Below are 16,361 nucleotides of genomic sequence, written 5' to 3' on the forward strand. Positions count from 1 at the left end.
ACAAGTCACTTCTGCTTGTTGCCTGTCCTTAGCAGTGGTTTCCTATCAGCTATTTTACCATGAAGGCCTGCTGCACAAAGTCTCCTCTTAACAGTTGTTGTAGAGATGTGTCTGCTGCTAGAACTCTGTGTGGCATTGACCTGGTCTCTAATCTGAACTGCTGTTAACCTGCGATTACAGAGGCTGGTGACTCGGATAAACTTATCCTCAGAAGCAGAGGTGACTCTTTCTCTTCCTTTCCTGGGGCGGTCCTTATGTGAGCCAGTTTCTTTGTAGCGCTTGATGGTTTTTCCACTGCACTTGGGGACACTTTCAAAGTTTTCCCAATTTTTCGGTAATGATGGACACTCATTTTTCTTTACTTAGCTGTTTTTTTCTTGCCATAATACAAATTCTAACAGTCTATCCAGTAGGACTATAAGCTGAGTATCCACCAGAATTCTGCACAACACAACTGATGGTCCCAAAACCATTTATAAGTCAAGAAATCCCACTTATTAAACCTGACAGGGCACACCTGTGAAGTGAAAACCATTCCTGGTGACTACCTCTTGAAGCTCATCAGGAGAATGCCAAGAGTGTGTGTGGCGCCCCATGGTCCTGGTCGTCGCAGTGCTATTGCTTTCCTCCCAGGGAGAGTGATGCTTCGTTTGGAGGCAAGGAAGGATAACTGCATCCAGGTATCACAAACATGCAACACATTCACACTCCAGGCCCCCAGGGGGAGCTTCTGCTCCTATTTACGTGGTCACTCCCCATATATATATAACTGGTAGTCTGTAGGGAAAGTTAGTTAGTTGCTGGCTCAGCTCAGCTCAGTTAGTTCCAGTCTGAGGAGGACAGAGGGTTAACGGAGCTGTGCATGCCCTCAGAGCTGCAGCTCACAGAAAGAGAAATTGAAAGGCAGAATTGCATTGCAGCGAGCCTGAAGGAAGTTGAAGCAAAGGAGAGGAAACCAGAAGGGGACCAGCCCCGCTCAGGCTGCCTCCTTCTGAAGTGCAGAATCCCGGTAGCCAGAACACCGAGGGAGTAAGGACCTCTATGCCTTATTTCAAAGACTGGCAGGACAGCTAATTGCAGGTTACTTGTCCACACCTACACGCAGGAGGCACGGTGACACCCACAGAGCCGGGTTATCCAAGAGACCCTATAAACAGGCTCAAGTCACCAGTCATACAGGTTTTTTCCTATCCTATATGGGGACAGAGAGCGAAACACCACATCTGTGAGACCCTTATGTGAAGCCATAGGCAGTAAGGGCCTACACCACCGCAGCGCAATGGAAGGCTACTGATTTCCACCTGGACAAGGGAACTCTGGACTTGCCTACAAACCGGCCGGACTCTGCCTGCCCTGTAATCTGGTGCTCTGGACTGTGGATGCTGAAGTCTACAGTAAAGGTAAAGAGACTGCAACCTTGTGTCCTTGTTCTTCTCTGCACCTCTCACCATACCACACACCGGGAAGCCCTGGGGACATACTTCACCTGTGGGAAGGTACACCATCTAGCTGCCATAACATCACCTCAGCGGACCTCTTAAAGCAGCGTCGGTCACCCAGACAGAATACCACAGGTGGCATCATGAACATAAACTCTATCCCTTTAAAGACCTTTCCCTTTTACATGGGTGCCATGGGCCATGGACCGGGTCGCAGCCACCGTGACATCCCCCCTGTGAAGCAGTAGGACCCGGTACTGAGTACCCCTAGCCCGCGGGGTGACTCATGTGCAAAGCAGTCATCAAAGCAAAAGGTGGCTACTTTGAAGAACCTAGTATATAAGACATAATTTCAGTTGTTTCACACTTTTTTGTTAAGTATATAATTCCACATGTGTTAATTCATAGTTTTGATGCCTTCAGTGTGAATGTACAATTTTCATAGTCATGAAAATGCAGAAAAATCTTTAAATAAGAAGGTGTGTCCAAACTTTTGGTCTGTACTGTATATATACATATATTTACATTTTTAAACATATAAAAATAAATCTGATATAGTAACCTCAAACAATAATTCATTCAAATGGTAATATAGTGACCATTTAGGTAGTTATATTCTTGTACATATTAGCAGTATTGTAGTAGTTATATTATTGTATAAAGGAGCAGTTTTGTTGTAGTTATAGTCTTGTACATAGGAGTAGTATTATAGTAGTTATATTCTTGTACATAGGGGACAGTATTATAGTGGTTATATATGTTTGTACATAAGGCAGTGTTATAGCAGGTGTATTTTTGCACATAGAAGTCAGTATTATATAAAATAAATATCTTCTAATATATTGGATCAGTAGTTCAGTAGTTACAGTATAATCTTACAAGTAGAGGGCTGTTCTATAGCTGCCATATTCTTGTATACAGAGGCCGAATTATCTACTATATAGTTGTCTAAGGGTCACTTCCGTCTTTCTGCCCTCTGTCCTTCTGTCTGTCACGGATATTCATTGGATTGGTCGCGGCCTCTGTCTGTCATGGAATCCAAGTCGCTGATTGGTCTCGCCAGCTGCCTGTCATGGCTGCCGCGACCAATCAGCGACAGCCACAGTCCGATTAGTCCCTCCCTACTCCCCTGCAGTCAGCCCCAGCGCCCGCTCCATACTCCCCGCAGTCATCGCTCACACAGGGTTAATGCCAGCGGTAACGGACCGCATTATGCCGCGGGTAACTCACTCCGTTACCGCCGTTATTAACCCTGTGTGACCAAGTTTTTACTATTGATGCTGCCTATGCAGCGTCAATAGTAAAAACATCTAATGTTAAAAATAATGAAAAAAAATTAAAAATCATTATATACTCACCTTCTGCCGCCTTTCCCACTCCTGGCTACGCTCCGGTAACTGCTCCATGCAAGCGGCAAGTTCCGGTGGCAACGATGGTATGGGAGAAGGACCTGCCATGACATCACGGTCATGTGACCGCGACATCATCACAGGTCCTGCACGCCTGCACGAGAAGGACCTGCCATGACGTCACGGTCATGTGACAGCCACGTCATCACAGGTCCTGCGCGAGAAGGACCTGCCATGATGTCACGGTCATGTGACCACGACATCATCACACCCTGGGACCGGAAGCTGCCGACAGAACTACAAGGGGCCCTCGGATCAGAAGCTGAGTATGTTTATTTTTTACTTTTTAACCTGTGACATACGTGGCTGGGCAATATACTACATAGCTGGGCAATACAGTACGTGGCTCTGTGCTGTATACTACGTCGATGTGCAATATACTACGTGGCTCTGTGCTGTATACTACGTCACTGGGCAATATACTATGTAACTGGGCAATATACTACGAGGCTGGGCAATATGCTCTGTGCTGTATACTACGTGGCTGGGCAATATACTACGTGGCTGGGCAATATACTACGTGACTGGGCAATATACTATGTGACTGGGCAATGTACTATGTGGACTGTGCAATATACTACGTGGCTCTGTGCTGTATACTACGTCACTGGGCAATATACTACGTAACTGGGAAATATACTACGTGGCTGGGCAATATACTACGTGGCTCTGTGCTGTATACTACGTCACTGGGCAATATACTACGTAACTGGGCAATACATCATGTGGCTGGGCAATATACTATGTCACTGGGCAATATACTACGTAACTGGGCAATATACTACGTGGCTCTGTGCTGTATACTACTTCGCTGTGCAATATACTACGTGGCTCTGTGCTGTATACTATGTCACTGGGCAATATATTACGTAACTAGGCAATATACTACGTGGCTGGGTAATATACTACGTCGCTGGGCAATATACTATGTAACTGGGCAATATACTATGTGGCTGGGCAATATACTATGTGGCTGGGCAATATACTATGTGGCTGGGCAATATACTATGTCGCTGGGCAATATACTATGTCGCTGGGCAATATACTACGTGGACATGCATATTCTAGAATACCCGATGCGTTAGAATCGGGCCACCATCTAGTAATAATTATATTCTTGTATATAGTATCTTGAGGTATTGTAAGCAAAGTCTTGTACGTAGGGGTAGCATTGCAGATTTGAAGTGTTTATTTTTGTGAAAATAAATATTAGTTCCTCATTCATGAGAATATAACTACTATAACGATGCCACCTATGCCCCTAAGTGCAAGATAGCCATTCATCTCTGTTATTAACATTATTTAACATATTCAGACTTCTCTTGTGGTGCTCATATCAAACATGAGAGATGAGAACGCGTTTCTGATACTGGTAAAGTGAATTGTAGGACACTAATTAATTAAATGAGTGTTCAAGGTGAAGAGACCTCATTTATAATGTGTGATTAATGTTATGCATGACCTCAATGGATATGTAAATTAGCCTCTTTGGTTAAATAATCAGCATAGTTTTTATTAGTATTGTTTTGCCTTTGAAATTCATCGACAGTCGTTAGTAATTATCCTTCACCCTCCAGCGCCAGGCTTTACCAGTACCTGAGGTCTCAGCAGTTTTCTGTCTGGTTTGCTCCCTGATGATAGGTGTTATCTGACAGATACTCTACTGTTACTGACAGAGTGTTCATGTAATTGTACAATGTCATGATTATTAATACATTTTGAGAACACCAACACACATTGTATTGTGCTCATAGTGATGCAGATAAAGTATATTGGGTTCATGAAAAAGAAGCAAAATCCTTGTATAATGAAATCATTTGCAGCTTTCTTTTATGATTTCTGTTTTATTACCTTACTGGATTGAAAATCTCTGCTTGCTGTAAGTCACATATGTCAAACTCTGGTATACGGGCCAAATCTGGCCCGCAGGGTGAGTATATTCTGCTCGTGAGGCCAGACGGGTCCCCTGAGTATATTAGGCATCAAATTTTCACCCAGCATCGAACGTTCAACTATTTTGGCATCCTAGATACCAATAAAACAATGATGGAAGAGGGAACATCAGCTGACACTCCCTCTCCCATCATTCCCCCTCTGCATCTGATGTCTTAGCGCAGTGGGCATGATGAGACACCATGAAGAGACCAGAGCAGTGGGGGAATGGGGCGAGGTGAGTATTTATTTATTTAAATGTGGGGCCTATTATACTGTATGGAGCACCATTTGGGCCCATTATACTGTATGGATCAATATGTGGTGCCCATTATACTGTATTGAGCACTATGTAGGGCCATTATGCTCTATAGAAGGCAATGCAGGGACCCATAATACTGTATGCAGCACTGTGTGGGGCCCATTATACTGTATGGAGGGCTGTGTGGGGATTACAGTTCGGGAATGGTACTGTGATGGGGTTAATATTCTTTGTCGGGGGTATGGAGGAAGGGGGCTTCAGTAGGGTCATCATGCTGTGCATGTGGAGGTACTGTGGAGGAATTCACTGTGGGGGTTTCATATTACGTTTTGGGGTACTTTTGTTGCCTCATGCTTTATTATCTGTATTATTCAAGGATTTTTACATATTTAAATAAGGCCATTGGAACATATACTAAATCCTGCTCTTAAAAGTTCATTGTTATATTTGATAAGGAAAAACGTCCTCAGTTGCAGACATTTTTTAAATAAATATCAAGGTTGGCCCGTGACTTTGTCCAAGCTTCTAATTTTGGCCCAGTGTGATATCTCTGCTGTTAGTGAATATGAATATTCTTGTTTATGCACAGAGGCTAAAAATCCTTTTTCAAGTAATACTTTTAAGATAGGATTTTGTTAGTCCTATCTAGTCGGTACAAACATCCCTCCATTACATTTTATCTGCAAGGATACATTGCCGTAAACCCTTCCGACACGAGAGACTTTGTGTTGCCGGTGAGTTTAGCTCATAAAAGATATAATTATAGGAAACAAGAATGTTTCAAATCACTGACAGAAAACATTCTGACATTTCAGACACAATGGCCACAATTTATCATTTGTCATTTTATAAAGTGACGTTTCGTTTCTGTTGTATCAGCCAATAAATCGCACATTTAGTTTTCAACTGGGAAACAAAAAGAAATAGATTTTGTATTTCTGTAGGTTACAATTGTGCAGAAATGTGAAATATTTTGAAGAATGGCAGATGATGTGTTAGGCTTAAGGCGCTTTCAAATTGTGTAGTCAGATTGTACATGGGAAGATGCAATATTTTCCTTCCCACTCTGTGATCGGACATGTGTTTTGTGCTTTCCATTCTTACTAATATTGCGGCATGTTGGGTATTTGCAGATGGCGCTCCCTTTACCTGGTGGATCGGAAAAGGCAATGAGAGGCACACATACTGGGGAGGGTCCTTGCCTGGACAATGCACCTGTGGCCTAGAGGAAAGCTGCATTGATATGAGGCATTACTGCAACTGTGACGCTGACAGGAGCGACTGGTAAGACCACAGCCCCTCTCACTGCGGAGAAATGGTGCTTTCTATATGTGCTATATGTGGATGTTGCAGGGTTGGCATCGTCAGCTGGCACAGCTCATGGAGATGTCAAGAATTCACCTTGTTTTACTCTTCGTGTGTGCTTTACGCTAGTCACTAACAAGACCACTGCCATATTCATCCTGAACTTATCGCCAATCTAAATCCGGCAGATTTGTATTGTAAGATGTAGATTTATACACCAGAAATTGTCCAATAATAACCTGTAGTCCGATAATATATAGTATTGTCTTCTCAACTCACATTATGGGCCTGATGCATCAACATCAGCATTGTTCACACCGGTCTTGATGAGGAGACTTGTTGGAGTCAGACACTCCTGAGTTATCAGGAGGCGGACACATGTTCACGATTCTGAAGCGCTGGGCGAGCACCTCTGTGTGCGCCTCTCCCTCATTACGAATTTGACGAGTAGCGGTCGCCGCACCACCGTCCCTCCCCAGCACCACCCACTTTTTCTAAGCTGAATGAAAATGGCGTTCAAACACCAAAAGTCACCTAATTTTAGCGCCATCTCAATTGCATCCGAATTATTAAACTATTACAAGCACTGATAAATTGGGCCCTATGTCTTTTACTCCCGCCACTGCCAAATCTGCAGTCATTTTTATCTTAGTTCCTACTGATTTCATTATTAACCTCAAATCTTTCAATTTCCTTCTATTTCGGCGTCTTTACTAAGCATATCCTGCTGACTTTCCTAATGCTTATACTCCAGTTCATTCCAGAGCTGGAAGCATTTGTCCTGACTCAGTTTCAGCCTTGACCTTAAATCTCCTTGGCTCTTCTGCATTTTCCGTGTCCTTTCTAACCACGCTCTGTTCACTTTGCTTTGTAGGGTTAAGTACAGTGATGCTATTCTTTAAAGTAAATCTATCACAAGATTTTTGTCACTTAATCTGAGAGCAGCATGATGTAGGGGAAGAGCTCATGATTCCAGTGATGTGTCACTTACTGGGCTGCTTAGTATAGCGTTTTATAAAATCACTGTTTTATCAGCAGGAGAATTTCACTAGAGGACTAGTAAACCTGCTGCCAGGTAGTCTTTTATATTAATGAGCTCTCTATGACCCTGCTCCCACCACTAATTGGTAGTTTTCTGCCTATGCAGAGTGTACATAGAAAGGTGCCAATCAATAGTGGGAGGCCAGGATATACAGAGATCAGCTTTCAGAGATCTGGTAGATCTGCAGCAGATAAAACAGGTATTACACTGTGTGCAGAATTATTAGGCAATTTGTATTTTAGAGGATTATTTTTATTATTGATCAACAACTATGTCCTCAAGCAACCCAAAAGACTCATAAATATCAAAGCTTAATATTTTTGGAAGTTGGAGTGTTTTTTTTTTAGATTTGGCTATCTTAGGAGGATATCTGTTTCTGCAGGTAACTATTACGGTGCAGAATTATTAGGCAACTTAATAAAAACCAAATATATTCCCATCTCACTTGTTTATTTTCACCAGGTAAACCAATATAACTGCACAAAATGTAGAAATACACATTTCTGACATGCAAACCCCCCCCCCCCCCCCAAATTAGTGACCAATATAGCCACCTTTCTTTATGATGACACTCGGCAGCCTTCCATCCATAGATTCTGTCAGTTGCTTGATCTTTTTATGATCAACATTGCGTGCAGCAGCCACCACAGCCTCCCAGACACTGTTCTGAGAGGTGGACTGTTTTCCCTCCCTGTAGATCTCACATTTTATGAGGGACCACAGGTTCTCTATGGGGTTCAGATCAGGTGAACAAGGGGGCCATGTCATTATTTTTTCTTCTTTGAGACCTTTACTGGCCAGCCACACTGTGGAGTAGTTGGAGGCATGTGATGGAGCATTGTCCTGAATGAAAATCATGTTTTTCATGAACGATACCGACTTCTTCCTGTACCACTGCTTGAAGAAGTTGTCTTCCAGAAACTGGCAGTAGGGAGTTGAGCTTCACTCTATCCTCAACCCGAAAAGGTCCCACAAGTTCATCTTTGATACCAGCCCATACCAGTACCCCACCTCCACCTTGCTGGCGTCTGAGTGGAGCTCTCAACCCTTTACTGATCCAGCCTCATGAGTCACTCTCATTTCATCAGTCCATAAAACCTTTGAAAAGTCAGTCTTAAGATCATTCTTGGCCCGGTCTTGACATTTTATCTCATTTCTTGTTCAAAGGTGTTCGTTTTTCAGCCTTCCTTACTTTGGCCATGTCCCTGAGTATTGCACACCTTGTGCTTTGTATTACTGAAATATGTCAAAACTGGTGGCAAATGGCATCTTGGCAGCTTCACGCTTGATTTTTCTCAATTTATGGGCAGTTATTTTTCTCCAATGTTAGCCAACACACTTCTTGCGACCCTGTTGGCTATTTGCCATGAAACGATAGTTCGGTGATCATGCTTTCAAAGTTTGGCAATTTCAAGTCTTCTGCATCCATCTGCAAGACATCTCACAATTTTGGACTTTTCAGAGCCCATCAAATTTCTCTTCTGACCCATTTTGCCAAAGGAAAGGAAGTTGCCTAATAATTAAGCAAGCCTCATATAGGGTTTTGATGTCATTAGACAACACCCCTCCTCATTACAGAGATGTACATCACCTGACTTACTTAATTGGTAGTTGGCTCTCAAGCCTGAACAGCTTGGAGTAGGACAGCATGTATAAAAAGTATCATGTGATCAAAATACAACTTGCCTAATAATTCTGCACACAGGGTATATAAATACTATAGCAAGCAGACCAGGAAGTGACAAATTGCTAGAATCAAGATCTGATCCTAAATATGCTCCTCAAAGATGCGGTAGCAAAAACCTGATGACCGATTCCCTTTTAGGCTGCGTGCCCACAATGAGTTTTTGGTGTGTTTTTGAGGCTCTGTATTTTTGCGGCATTAAAAACGCAGCGTCTTACAGTTCCAGCAAAGTGGATGGGATTTACAGACATCTCAGGTCCACGGTACTTTTTATTTTCTCAGAGAAAACTGACCTGCAGTGCGAGTGTCAAATCCCCAACATGTCAATTTCTCTTGGGGGTATGCTTAGCTTTATGTGGAGATTTTCCCATAGAATTGTATTGGATGCAGAAAATCTTCAAGAAAAATATGCACATGCATTGTTATTGCGCTTCAGTGCCGGAGACACATAAAAAACACATGTGATCCTCAAATACCTAGATCAGTAAAGTTTTTTCAGACAAATACCAGTAAGTATCAAAAACAAAGCAGCTTTATTCTAACCATGACAAAACATGACAAAACAGTGACAAAAACTGCAGCATCAAAACGTGTTAAAAATCGCACTCAACAATGCAAGGAAAAAACACAAATAACTATAATTTATCTAACTAGTTGGCCCGTGCGATATTTTCGCACATTGGTTGTCGGGGACGCAGGCAATTTCAGGAAAATCAAGCTGGTCAAATGTAAATGTATTTAATGAGATGATGAACACAGAGAGGTATGTGTCTCACTGACATATATATATGCTAGCTATTGACCCCGTTCTACGCCCGGGTGGCAAGCATTTATATTGGTATATGGTCTCCATCCTGTCATGAGCTGCTCCCATCCTGCGCCTCCATCCTGTCATGTTCTGCTCTCATCCTGTGCCCCATCCTGTCATGTGCTGCTCCCATCCTGCACCACCATCTTAACATGTGCTGCTCCCATCCTGCGCCCCATCCTGTCATGTGCTGCTCCCATCCTGCACACCATTCTGTAATGTACTGCTCCCATCCTGCGCCCCCATCCTCTGATGTGCTGCTCCCATCTCGCACGCCCATCTTAACATGGACTGCTTCCATCCTGCGCCCCATCCTGTCATGTGCTGCTCCAATCTTGCACCCCCATTCTGTAATATGCTGCTCCCATCCTGCACTCCATCTTAACATGTGCTGCTCCCATCCTGTGCCACATCCTGTCATGTGCTGCTCCCATCCTGTGCCCCATCCTGTCATGTGCTGCTCCCATCCTGTGCCCCATTCTCTAAAGTGCTGCTACCATCCTGCGCCCCCATTCTCTCATGTGTTGCTCCCATCCTGTGCCCCCATCCTGTCATGTGCTGCTCCCATCCTGCACCCCCATTCTGTAATATGCTGCTCCCATCCTGCACCCCATCTTAACATGTGCTGCTCCCATCCTGCGCCACATCATGTCATGTGCTGCTCCCATCCTGTGCCCCCATCCTGTCATGTGCTGCTACCATCCTGCGCCCCATCCTGTCATGTACTGCTCCCATCCTGTGCCCCCATTCTGTCATGTGCTGCTCCCATCCTGTGCCCCCATCCTGTCATGTGCTGCTCTCATCCTGCACCCCCATCCTGTCATGTGCTGCTGCCATCCTGCGCCCCCATTCTGTCATGTGCTGCCCCCATCCTGTGTCCCCTTTCTGTTATCTGCTGCTCCCATCCTGCACCCCCATCCTGTCATGTGCTGCTCTCATCCTGTGCCCCCATTCTGTCATGTGCTGCTCCCATCCTGTGCCCCCATCCTGTCATGTGCTGCTCTCATCCTGCACCCCCATCCTGTCATGTGCTGCTCCCATCCTGCGCCCCCATTCTGTCATGTGCTGCCCCCATCCTGTGTCCCCTTTCTGTTATCTGCTGCTCCCATCCTGCACCCCCATCCTGTAATGTGCTGCACCTATCCTGCGCCCCCATTCTGTCATATGCTGCTCCCATCCTGCGCCCCCATTCTGTAATGTGGTACTCCCATCCTGCGCCCCCATCCTGTCATGTGCTGTTCTCATCTTGCACCCCCATCCTGTCATGTGATGCTCCCATCCTGCGCCCCATTCTCTAATGTGCTGCACCCATCCTGCACCCCCATTCTGTAATGTGCTGCACCCATCCTGCGCCCCCATTCTGTCATGTGCTGCTCTCATCCTGCACCCCCATCCTGTCATGTGCTGCTCCCATCCTGCGCCCCCATTCTGTCATGTGCTGCCCCCATCCCATGCCCCCTTTCTGTTATCTGGTGCTCCCATCCTGCACCCCCATCCTGTCATGTGCTGCTCTCATCCTGCGCCCCATCCTGTCATGTGATGCTCCCATCCTGCGCCCCCATTCTGTAATGTGCTGCACCTATCCTGCGCCCCCATTCTGTTATGTGCTGCTCCCATCCTGCGCCCCCATTCTGTCATATGCTGCTCCCATCCTGCACCCCCATTCTGTAATGTGGTACTCCCATCCTGCGCCCCCATCCTGTCATGTGCTGTTCTCATCCTGCACCCCCATCCTGTCATGTGATGCTCCCATCCTGCACCCCATTCTCTAATGTGCTGCACCCATCTTGCACCCCCATTCTGTAATGTGCTGCACCCATCCTGCGCCCCCATTCTGTTATGTGCTGCTCCCATCCTGTGCCCCCATTCTGACATGTGCTGCTCCCATCCTGCGCCACATCCTGTCATGTGCTGCTCCCATCCTGCGCCACCATCCTGTCATGTGCTGCTCCCATCCTGCGCCCCATTCTCTAAAGTGCTGCTACCATCCTGCACCCCATCCTGTCATGTACTGCTCCCATCCTGTGCCCCCATTCTGTAATGTGCTGCTCCCATCCTGCACCCCCATTCTCTCATGTGTTGCTTCCATGCTGTGCCCCCATCCTGTCATGTGCTGCTCCCATCCTGTGTCCCCATTCTGTCATGTGCTGCTCCCATCCTGTGCCCCCATCCTGTCATGTGCTGCTCTCATCCTGCACCCCCATCCTGTCATGTGCTGCTCCCATCCTGCACCCTCATTCTGTCATGTGCTGCCCCCATCCTGTTCCCCCTTTCTGTTATCTGCTGCTCCCATCCTGCACCCCCATCCTGTCATGTGCTGCTCTCATCCTGCGCCCCATCCTGTCATGTGATGCTCCCATCCTGCGCCCCCATTCTGTAATGTGCTGCACCTATCCTGCGCCCCCATTCTGTTATGTGCTGCTCCCATCCTGCGCCCCCATTCTGTCATATGCTGCTCCCATCCTGCGCCCCCATTCTGTAATGTGGTACTCCCATCCTGCGCCCCCATCCTGTCATGTGCTGTTCTCATCCTGCACCCCCATCCTGTCATGTGATGCTCCCATCCTGCACCCCATTCTCTAATGTGCTGCACCCATCTTGCACCCCCATTCTGTAATGTGCTGCACCCATTCTGCGCCCCCATTCTGTTATGTGCTGCTCCCATCCTGTGCCCCCATTCTGAAATGTGCTGCTCCCATCCTGCGCGACATCCTGTCATGTGCTGCTCCCATCCTGCGCCCCCATCCTGTCATGTGCTGCTCCCATCCTGCGCCCCATTCTCTAATGTGCTGCTACCATCCTGCGCCCCATCCTGTCATGTACTGCTCCCATCCTGTGCCCCCATTCTGTAATGTGCTGCTCCCATCCTGCACCCCCATTCTCTCATGTGTTGCTCCCATCGTGTGCCCCCATTCTGTCATATGCTGCTCCCATCCTGTGCCCCCATTCTGTAATGTGGTACTCCCATCCTGCGCCCCCATCCTGTCATGTGCTGTTCTCATCCTGCACCACCATCCTGTCATGTGATGCTCCCATCCTGCGCCCCATTCTCTAATGTGCTGCACCCATCTTGCACCCCCATTCTGTAATGTGCTGCACCCATCCTGCGCCCCCATTCTGTTATGTGCTGCTCCCATCCTGTGCCCCCATTCTGACATGTGCTGCTCCCATCCTGCGCCACATCCTGTCATGTGCTGCTCCCATCCTGCGCCCCCATCCTGTCATGTGCTGCTCCCATCCTGCGCCCCATTCTCTAAAGTGCTGCTACCATCCTGCACCCCATCCTGTCATGTACTGCTCCCATCCTGTGCCCCCATTCTGTAATGTGCTGCTCCCATCCTGCACCCCCATTCTCTCATGTGTTGCTTCCATGCTGTGCCCCCATCCTGTCATGTGCTGCTCCCATCCTGTGTCCCCATTCTGTCATGTGCTGCTCCCATCCTGTGCCCCCATCCTGTCATGTGCTGCTCTCATCCTGCACCCCCATCCTGTCATGTGCTGCTCCCATCCTGCACCCTCATTCTGTCATGTGCTGCCCCCATCCTGTTCCCCCTTTCTGTTATCTGCTGCTCCCATCCTGCGCCCCCATCCTGTCATGTGCTGCTCCCATCCTGCGCCCCATTCTCTAATGTGCTGCTACCATCCTGCGCCCCATCCTGTCATGTACTGCTCCCATCCTGTGCCCCCATTCTGTAATGTGCTGCTCCCATCCTGCACCCCCATTCTCTCATGTGTTGCTCCCATCGTGTGCCCCCATTCTGTCATATGCTGCTCCCATCCTGTGCCCCCATTCTGTAATGTGGTACTCCCATCCTGTGCCCCCATCCTGTCATGTGCTGTTCTCATCCTGCACCACCATCCTGTCATGTGATGCTCCCATCCTGCGCCCCATTCTCTAATGTGCTGCACCCATCTTGCACCCCCATTCTGTAATGTGCTGCACCCATCCTGCGCCCCCATTCTGTTATGTGCTGCTCCCATCCTGTGCCCCCATTCTGACATGTGCTGCTCCCATCCTGCGCCACATCCTGTCATGTGCTGCTCCCATCCTGCGCCCCCATCCTGTCATGTGCTGCTCCCATCCTGCGCCCCATTCTCTAAAGTGCTGCTACCATCCTGCACCCCATCCTGTCATGTACTGCTCCCATCCTGTGCCCCCATTCTGTAATGTGCTGCTCCCATCCTGCACCCCCATTCTCTCATGTGTTGCTTCCATGCTGTGCCCCCATCCTGTCATGTGCTGCTCCCATCCTGTGTCCCCATTCTGTCATGTGCTGCTCCCATCCTGTGCCCCCATCCTGTCATGTGCTGCTCTCATCCTGCACCCCCATCCTGTCATGTGCTGCTCCCATCCTGCACCCTCATTCTGTCATGTGCTGCCCCCATCCTGTTCCCCCTTTCTGTTATCTGCTGCTCCCATCCTGCACCCCCATCCTGTCATGTGCTGCTCTCATCCTGCGCCCCATCCTGTTATGTGATGCTCCCATCCTGCGCCCCCATTCTGTAATGTGCTGCACCTATCCTGCGCCCCCATTCTGTTCTGTGCTGCTCCCATCCTGCGCCCCCATTCTGTCATATGCTGCTCCCATCCTGCGCCCCCATTCTGTAATGTGGTACTCCCATCCTGCGCCCCCATCCTGTCATGTGCTGTTCTCATCCTGCGCCCCCATCCTGTCATTTGATGCTCCCATCCTGCACCCAATTCTCTAATGTGCTGCACCCATCCTGCACCCCCATTCTGTAATGTGCTGCACCCATCCTGCGCCCCCATTCTGTTATGTGCTGCTCCCATCCTGTGCCCCCATTCTGTCATGTGCTGCTTCCATCCTGCGCCCCCATTCTGTAATGTGGTACTCCAATCCTGCACCCCCATCCTGTCATGTGCTGCTCCCATCCTGCACCCCTATCTTGACATGTTTTGCTCCAATCCTGCACCCTATCCTGTCATTTGCTGCTCCTATCCTGTGCCCCCATCCTGTCATGTGCGGCTCCCATCCATATGCTGCTCCATAAAGGTTGATGGCCCCCATAAGATGCTCCATAGCATAATATGCCCCGTATGCTGCTCCATAAAGGTTGATGGCCCCCATAAAATGCTACATAGCATAATATGCTCCTTAGGCTGCTCCGTAAAGGTTGATGCCCCCCCATAAGATGCTCCAAAGCATAATATGCCCCGTACGCTGCCCCATAAAGGTTGATGGCCCCCATAAGATGCTCCATAGCATAATATGCCCCACATGCTGCTGCTGCTGCGATTAAAAAAAAAAAATTACACACTCAGCTCTCGCCGCTGGGTGCCGAGTGCCGGGTGCCTGAGCAGGCGGGGACACCGGCACACTATGAGGACGCAGAAGACAGAGCCCGGCGGTGCAACAGGGACTGGTGAATATTGCATACTCACCCTCCTGGCATGTCCCTGCTTTTCTGTCGGAGATCGCGGTATGCGATCTCCTTGGCCACAATTCTCATCCCCGGATGCGTCACTCTGTGGAGTCCAGACTGCAAAGGCGCTTGTGCTGTCTCAAAAGGCTTTGGACAGAGTGACGCTTCCAGCGTTATATTATAGATATATATACAGTATAGATATATATATATATATATATATATATATACATACAGTATATATATATACTAGATTGTGGCCCGATTCTAACGCATCGGGTATTCTAGAATATGCATGTCCCCGTAGTATATGGACAATGATGATTCCAGAATTCGCGGCAGACTGTGCCCGTCGCTGATTGGTCGAGGCAACCTTTATGACATCATCGTCGCCATGGCAACCATTATGACATCTACGTCGATACTGTGCCCGTCGCTGAATCAGAAACATGAGATGTCTACGTCCTTTATGACATCATCGTCGCTGTGCCCGTTGCTGATTGGTCGAGGCCTGGCGGCCTCGACCAATCAGAGACGCGGGATTTCCAGGACAGACAGACAGAAAGACAGACAGAAAAACCCTTAGACAATTATATATATAGATATATATCTATATATACTGTACATATGTGGACTGCATATATGTTTTCTCGAATATTTGAGCCCATGGAGCCATTATACTGTATGTCCATTTTGCAAGCCAGGGAGAAAATCTCGCCATACGCATGTCATACGGATGTCACACATATGCTTACTTGTGAGAAAATCGCAGCCTCGCACTGCACACGGATGACATACGGATCACAGTTCAGGGAACATTGCTGCGATTCCCATCCATGTATAACGGGCCGATTTCTTATACGTTGTGTGTGACTCCAGCCTAAAGGAGATCCCCCAACATTAAACATAAAGGTATTTTACTTACTGATCAGAAGGGGACTGATTGTCAGAAGAACAGGGGCAGCAGCATTTTTTCCCCTCCATAACAGCACTGCCATCTATCTGCAGTGTAGGGAAATGCAACACAGCCCTGTGTATGTGAACGGAGCAGCTCCCTGTACAGCAGTGCCACTTTAACAGTAAAAATGATGAAGG

At 47.5% G+C, this 16,361-nt stretch overlaps 1 protein-coding gene across 1 annotated transcript in view; it reads left to right on the forward strand.

Moving 5' to 3' along the window:
• Positions 1–16,361, forward strand: part of LOC138669768 (contactin-associated protein-like 5) — a 1,597,333-nt gene that overhangs the window by 1,135,982 nt on the left and 444,990 nt on the right. The window contains exon 14 of the mRNA XM_069756498.1: positions 6,176–6,326. Coding sequence (XP_069612599.1) covers positions 6,176–6,326 — 151 coding nt within the window. The remainder of the gene's footprint in view (positions 1–6,175; positions 6,327–16,361) is intronic.

Source organism: Ranitomeya imitator, chromosome 3, assembly GCF_032444005.1.
Source record: "Ranitomeya imitator isolate aRanImi1 chromosome 3, aRanImi1.pri, whole genome shotgun sequence".
Classification (NCBI taxonomy): Eukaryota; Metazoa; Chordata; class Amphibia; order Anura; family Dendrobatidae; genus Ranitomeya; species Ranitomeya imitator.